This window comes from Mandrillus leucophaeus, unplaced genomic scaffold, assembly GCF_000951045.1.
Source record: "Mandrillus leucophaeus isolate KB7577 unplaced genomic scaffold, Mleu.le_1.0 Scaffold673, whole genome shotgun sequence".
Lineage (NCBI taxonomy): Eukaryota > Metazoa > Chordata > Mammalia > Primates > Cercopithecidae > Mandrillus > Mandrillus leucophaeus.
This window is the reverse complement of record NW_012107286.1, coordinates 776,257-784,450: the sequence shown is the minus strand read 5'-3', so window position 1 is coordinate 784,450 and position 8,194 is coordinate 776,257. Positions and strand designations below refer to the sequence as shown.

The 8,194-nt window shown below is 36.2% G+C and overlaps 1 protein-coding gene across 1 annotated transcript in view; it reads right to left on the bottom strand.

Annotated features, from left to right (window-relative positions):
• The window catches only part of GPR158 (G protein-coupled receptor 158), a 456,131-nt gene that overhangs the window by 206,633 nt on the left and 241,304 nt on the right, over nt 1-8,194 (bottom strand). Inside the window, exon 3 of the mRNA XM_012002013.1 lies at nt 7,301-7,403. Coding sequence (XP_011857403.1) covers nt 7,301-7,403 — 103 coding nt within the window. The remainder of the gene's footprint in view (nt 1-7,300; nt 7,404-8,194) is intronic.

Sequence of the window (8,194 nt, the reverse complement as noted above, 5' to 3'; positions counted from 1 at the left end):
AAAGTTTATTTAATGAGTATATAACATTTTTATAATAAAAAAATTAAAGTCATGTCGCTTTTGATAGCAATAAATTCCCTTTGATAAGTGAATTTTTGCTCCAAATCACAAATGTCTAATTAACTCACCAAAGCTACAATTATTGAAATATTTAAGTCCTTTGAATTAAAACAGATATTCTCAAAGTTAGATTTTGTAACTTTTAACTGCGATATCACTTAAATTTTACAGAAAATCTACAAGAATAGTAGAAATAAATCCAATATATTCTTTACCCAGATTCATCAATTATTTACATTCTGCTGTATTTACTTTACCATTCATATTGTCTTGATAGATGTTTATAAATTTAAACGTATGCTATTCTTCCTGAACCATGTAAGTATAGGACGGAGATTCTATATCCCTTTACCCATAGACACCTCAGTTAGCATGTCCTATGAAAAGGGCATCCTCACACAAAACCACCTTACAATTATCAAAGTTGGAAATTTAATACTGATACTATATTATCACCTAATACATAGCCCATATTCAAATTTCATCAGTTGCCAGAATCATGTCCTTTGCAGCTACTTTTCTCCATCTAGGGTGAAATCTATGATCATGCATTGAATTTACTTGCCATGTATCTTAGCCTCTGATTTGAGACAGTTTCTCAGCATTTCTTTGTTCTTTTCAACTTTGAGATTTTTGGAAAGCACAGACCAGTTATTTTATAGAATGTCCCTCAGTTTTGATGTGCCTGATATTTCCTCATGATTAGATTCAGATTATTAACTTTTGGTAGGAACACCATAAAAATAACGCTGTATCCTCAGTGTAACATACCAGGAGGCACAAGGAGTCAGTTTGTCCCAATAATTGAGTATGCTATTTTGATTAATTACTTGGTAAGGTGGTATGCCACAAGTCTGTTCACTGTAGGTTACTTTTTTCTTTGTAAATAGTAATTTGTGGAGAGATACTTAGAGGCAATGTAAATACCTTGTATCTTTTCAAAGTTTCTAAATTTGCTAAGTCAGGTAGGAATATGTTCTGAATGTTATATTTTATTTTTAAAACGTTATGATTTTGTGTAAGAAATGTATTTTTACTTAAGAGAAAAGAAAACACAGAAGCAAAAAGAAGACAAAAATTACAATTCTACCATGCAAAGAAAATTGTCACTATTATGTTGGTAAATGAAGTTTCAGACATTCTTCCTACCACAGTGAGCTAATTAATAGTCAAATTTCCCTGCCAGAGGTCTTTCTTTAATATTTGGGGAAAGATGATTGTTAATATAAATAAGTCTCTAATTAGAAGTCTAGTAAAGTAAAATAATGCAAATATATACAATTATATTAAATGAGGGGAAAAGTCTAATAAAGTAATATTTCAGCTAGTGGAGGAAAAGGAAGATTTTCAGAGGACTGAAGTATTATATCTTAGTCCACAGCCCATTTTTAGGACAAGTGAATTGAAAGAATCTGAGATCTGGAAATATGTTCGATTCGCATTTTTCATTAGTCCCTACAAATAAGACTAATGAAAAATATATGAAAATTGAGCAAATTACTGAGGTAAAAACAAAAGATCGGCAATTGGATGGAGAATCCTTCTTCTATAACTAGAGTAAAACTGATTAGGACTAGGTTCCTATAATACAGTAAAAGCCTAGCTTCAGAACGAGACTACAAGGTTGAAGTCAGACCAGTGGTGAAAGTGACTATGCTATTTATGAGATTGTGTTGTTCAAGCTCTTTTAATCTATTCCGTCTAAGTTTGGAATAGATACTAGAGACTGATACTGAGCTTAGTCTTCAGAAAGCAAATGTCTATTGTCTTGATAGATGTTTATATAAATTTAACGTATACTATTCTTCCTGAACCATGTAAGTATAGGATGGAGATTCTATATCCCTTTACCCATAGACACTTCAGCTAGCATATCCTATGAAAAGGGCATCCTCACACAAAACCACATTACAATTATAAAAGTTGGAAATTTAATTCTGATATAGTATTATCATCTAATACATAGCCCATATTCAAATTTCATCAATTGCCAGAATAATGTCCTTTGTGGCTACTTTTCTCCATCTAGGGTGAAATCTAGGATCCTGCATTGAATTTACTTGCCATGTTTCTTAGCCTCTGATCTGAAACATTTTCTCAGCATTTCTTTGTTCTTTTCAACTTTAAGATTTTTGGAAAGGCACATGTCCCAACTCCCCAGCCATGAAAGAGAGTAGGAAGAGAATGTGAGACTCAAGCAAGGCAAGAAAACCAAGACTCATCCCAGACACAAGTCAGCCTTGCTTAACATTTGCTGTAGAGCTCAGCCAGAATCCCTAAACTGTACCACTTTCAAAGAGCTTCCCTTCTTTTTCTTCCAGAACTGCATACTCTTTATGTCTCTAATTACTTTGTTATCTTTTTCCTCTCATCGTATCTTCTCATATCAATAGCACTAGAGCTGCGTAAGTAGGGATTATCATTTTTGGATATGGCTCACTTGTAAATTGAGATTTGGAAATGTATACAGGCTGAAGTCAATCCAAAAGGTGAAAGAAATAAGACTGAAAGACTGGCACTACATCCACACAAAAGATAAAAGCAGTTTCACTGAAGACAGAATCCATACTAGGAGAGATGAATTTGAGGAAGATGAGCTAGTCACAAGCTTGTATTTCATCAACCTGGAAGGGAACAACCTGGATTTGAAGAGACAGCGAAACATCAGTACTTGGTTATTCTGAAATCCTGCTACTATCCAGATGTCAGATCCCATTAACTCGCATATGATTACTAACTTCAAGAGAGATGCCAGGAACAAGGTCTCTGGACTGTCAGCACAATTTCATATCATGTTATTTGAATACATTCTCTTGGTCTTCATGAGCCATTTGTTTACTGTGGGCCTAGGTCTAAATAAAGATTTTTAAATCACTTCACATTTTAACAGAATTTTTAAGTCATATATATATTTTCTCTAAGAGATCAGCACCACATCTTAGCTCCTCTCTCCAAAGGGGACACAAGACTACAAGAGATTTAGGAATTTGGGGTCTTTTTTCTCTATTTACAATTATAAATCAAGTGAATTTTATCTTTGCTGTATATCCTTTGTTTCTCAACTAATTTCCTCCTACTGTAGAATTAATTCTCCAAAGGTCCCAGCTAAAGTCACTAGTTATCCTAATATAATAAAATATTTGAGATAAGGTGCTGATGACCAGTGGTGCTTAGGAGATATCTCTTTACATGCATGATTAATATTTTGTTTTTATATGTGAGTATATGTGTATTTAATTATTTAACTGTGTATTGACCACTTATTATATGCCATGTACTGTGCTAGCAGTTTTCCATGTTATCTTATATGTTGGGTCCTTAATGCCTTTCTTACCTTTGGCTCAAGGGCTACATGTGGTCATTCCTTATCTCACAGATACCTCATCAAGAAAGTATAAAAATAACTTTCCCTATAACTTGCCTGGATACTATGATGAAGAGACCTAATAAATTAAAACACGGAGACATACAATATATTCTCATATAAGCCCAAAATATAAAAAATATTGAGTAGTTCTTGGATGATGACACTGGTGAGTTACACAGCTCATATTCCTAGTCAGGTTGTTGTACTCTCTCTTTAGGACAAGAAGTGATTAATGTTGGATTTTTGTGAAACTTGACAAGGCTATCAGGAAAGCTATTTCTGGTTAAAGAGTACTTTATGGCAGTGGTCCCCAACCTTTTTTGGCACCAGAGACTGGTTTCATGAAAGGCAATTTTTCCATGGACTGAGGTGGAGGGCATGCAGGATGACAATTTGGGGATGAAACTGCTCCACCTCAGATTATCAGGCATTAGATTCTCATGAGGAGCGTGCAACCTAGATCCCTCACATGCACTTCTATGAGAATCTAATGCCACCACTGATTTGATAGGAGGCAGAGTTTGGGCATTAATACTATCTCACTGATATGGTTTGGCTCTGTGTCCCCACCCAAATCTTACCTTGAATTGTAATAATCCCCCATGTGTCAAGGACAGGAACAGGTGGAGATAACTAAATCATGAGAGCAGTTTTCACTATGCTGTTCTCGTGATAGTGAGTTCTCATGAGATCTGATGGTTTTATAAGGGTCTTCCCCGTTCGCTCAACACTCATTCTCTCTCCTGCCACCCTGTGAAGAGGTGCCTTCCACAATTGTAAGTTTCCTGAGGCTTCTCTAGCCATGTGAAACTGTGAGTCGATTAAATCTCTTTTCTTTATAAATTACCCAGTCTTGAATATTTCTTCATAGCAGCATGAGAATGGACTAATTCACTCACCCACTGCCCATCTCCTGCTGTGCGGCCAGGTTCCTAACAGGCCATTAACTGGCACCAGTCTGCAGCCCAAGGGTTGGGGACCCCTGCCTTACTGGCTTCAAATTACAACATGCAGTGACTATTCGGCTCTGTCACTGAGGAATGTTGGTCCTGGCTAAGTATGTGCTGAGGTCAAAGCTGAATCAAATCTAAATTCAATTATAGATCATCTTCCTGGAAAGAGTGGCCTCTCTTCCATGGCTGCAACGTGTATAACATGGGAGTTAGACTCACACAGAGAGGCAGCCTTTTCTTAGAGTGTAGGTCCAGTAAGAAAACACTGGCTTTTAAAATAAGGAAGAAAGTAGGAGTGTGCAAATTAAATAAAGATAAGTTGTTAAAGGTTAACCAGTTTCTCCTGGTAGTGTTATAAGCAAATGGCATAGTCATTCTCTGATTCTACAATATTTAGATGTTTTATTTCAGTCACATAGTGGGAGCTGAGAACAAATGTGGGTAAACCAGATACAAAATACCTTCACAGAACATAAGCTAAAACCTTTTCCCTTAATCCTTCAGTGTTGAATCATATGTTATGTCTGGACCATAAACGTGAAAAATGCCAAAGTAGCTCCGGTGTCGCCATGGTCTGGCACACACACACCAAAAAGCATAATCATCCTTAAAATACATTACCAGGATTGCTATTGCATATTTGCAATTGCCGCATTATAAATGATCAAAAGTTTAGGGACTTAAGATGTCTGTTTATTATTTCCCTGTTTCTATTGAATAGAAGTCTTGGCACAGTGTAACTGGGTTCTCTGCTTAGGGCCTCACCAGGCTGAAATCAAGGTTTTGGCTAGGCTGCATTCTCATCTGGAGCTCACGGTCCTCTTCTGAGAGTATTCAGGCTGTTGGAAGAATTTACTTCCCTGCAACTGTAGTACTAGAAGTCCCTGTTTTCTCGTAGGCTATTAGTGGGGTTTGCTCTCAGTTCTTACAGGCTGCTCTCAAGCCCCAACCACATGGCTGTCTCCCCAACAAGGTAGTTTACTTCCTCAAAGCCAGTAGAAGATTCTCTCTCTCCTTCCAGTCTGCTATGATGGAGTCTTAGATAAAACAATGTAATCACAAAAGTGACTACATCCTTACTCTCTTATGTTGCTAAATAACAGAACCTAAGCAAGGGAGTGAGCATCCCAGCAAATTCATAGCTCACACCCACACTTAAGAAGATGTGGAAGCAGAACCTGAGAGGCCACCTTAGAATTCTGCCTACAACAACTCACTCAGAACAAGGACTAAACTCTGAAATATGTGGCGGAGGAGACAGCAAAATGTTTCTCACCTCCAGAACCTACAAGTTAAATGTAAACAGTCTCAGGACCAAGAATAGTGCCTTCTAAGAGAGCGAAAAAGCACTATATATAAATCTATAAATGTCTACCAAAATTCCCAGAGGAAGACATTCAGGTCTCAATCTCAATGAACCCTTTGAAGTATGCCTCAGAGAAATCCAAATTCCTGCACAGATAATAGGGCTGGCAAAGATTTATGGGTAACTATTTAAAAAAGACCTGTACTCTAGTTTTAGCAACTCCCAAACCCTAACTTTCATGAAACCACCCCGTTACCACTACAGTCTTTCTTCTTAGGTACTATATCCAATCGCTATAAGGTGATGTGGCAAAAGTTCATTCTCCAGAGATAGAGTAATACTCAATACTCGAATTGTAACACTGACATTTTCCGGAGTAGGAATAAAATAACCAGATGACCAAACTTCAATTCTGGAATAGAAGCCCTATATAATCACTTCCATTTGAATGTGGGTAGATCCGTAAAAATGATGGGACATTCTCTCTTTTGGTTGGGCTACGTTATATGCTGAAGTGATGGGAGAGTCACTCCCATTATTACACTCTGTCATTTAAGACTCTGTCTTAGCAGGCTAGGGAGAGTCTCCTGGTAGCCTTGAAAAAGGAATCAGCCATATTGTGAGAGGGTGACATAGCTAGGCCTTGAGGCAACTTTTAGGAACTAAGACTGACCCTGGGCTGACATCCAGCCAGAAAATAAGGTCCTCAGGCCTACAATTGCAAGGAACTGAATTCTTCCAACAATCCTAAAGAGCTTTGAAGGGGACCCTGAGCCTCTGAGAAGATCACACCCAAGTGACACTTTGAGTTTCTTTTATTTTTATTTTTTGAAACTATAAATTTCCGCATGTAATATTTTATTAAATTTACGAAGACATGGCTCTAGTCATGATTGTTTATAGAGGTCAGATAATGCAAATAACAGTAAGTAGACTTACATTTTTTTGAAGATGATCTCTGCATTGTATTATTATTATCATTATTATTATTGAGACAAGGTCTCACTATGTTGTCCAGGCTGGTTTTGAACTCCTGAGCTCAAGAAATCCTCCCACCTCAGCCTCCCAAATTGCTGGGATTACAAGCGTGAGCCACTATACCCAGCCAACATCTTGATTTTAGAGTGGTGAGACCTTGAGCTTAGGATCTAGCTAACCCAGGACTAGGAACCTAACCAATGGAAACTGTATGATAACCAATTTGTGCTGCTTTAAGCTGCTCATTTTACGGTAACTTTTTATGCAGCATTAAAAACATATAAACACATTGGTAAGTAAAATAAACAAACTGACAAAATTAGTTTTAGGAACTTTCTGTAATAGCATCTTTCAATAACTAAATCCCCATTGGTCTTACCAGATAGCTACAATATCTTCAGACTTTTAAAATGTATTAAAAACTGATACATATCTAAGAATATTTTTGGTATATTTTAGTGGTTCTCCAGAGCATTGTAGATGGCAAACTAAAACTAAAACTCCTTAAGTGATGAAAGAATGCCAAACCAATGATTATTCAACCATATAACTCTAACAAGGATAAAAGAAAATCTTCGTAATAATAGTATATATGATGTATATACATATATATGCATAGAAACAAAGGACACTTACTCTGAAAGTTGTTCACTGGTAAGACTCCAGGATGATAGAATCCTGCTTTGCAAATGCACTCATAGGCTCCAAGAACGAATCCTAGGCCTTTAATTGGCATACACTATGAAGAAGAAAAGACAGCAACATAGTTGATCATGGCTTATCTCATGGTATAAAGGCTCACAGACACCCATCTTTGCAAATGGTAACAGAAAACTAACACATTTTCCAGAAATAAAATAGCTCTTTTTTGAACTTTTTAGTTTTGTTGTGCCAACAGATATTTTTTTAGAAGCAGTAAATTAAGTTTGCTTTCTAAATTTATGCCATTACAGCTGCAGTTGCACACATCTTTACTTCCTGTGGCAACGGAATGAGTTAATTACTAGACACAGTTTTTCTTTTCAGTGCCTCACATATCATTTTATTGCTTTAAGAAATTGTTCCAAAGCCTATAAGAATATTTCAAAAGTGATTCCATACTGAATGTTTCTATCAAAGCAAAGGTAGGTAGGTGGGTAGATAGGCTGGTAGGTGGGTAAACAGATATATAAAATTTAAGATGTGAAAATTGCTTTTATGAATTAAATAGTCATCAAATTTTATCCTGGAATCAATCAAAATAACACAAATTGATAAAATAATAAAACAAGTAAATTTAAAAATGCAAATTTAGAAGACAAAAATAAAGATCAATTAATTATCCCAGGGCTGTTTACCTAAAATCTGTTTAGTAGATAAATGTTTTACATATACATATAAAGAAGAAAAATAGCTTTCAAAATATGTCACAATCATAAACAATAGAAATCTCCCAAAAATTTAAACTTGACTTCTTTCAAGGGTCAAAGATATAACCTAGCAAGCAAAAGATGCAATTTTAGGCTGGGTGCGGTGACTCATGCCTGTAAT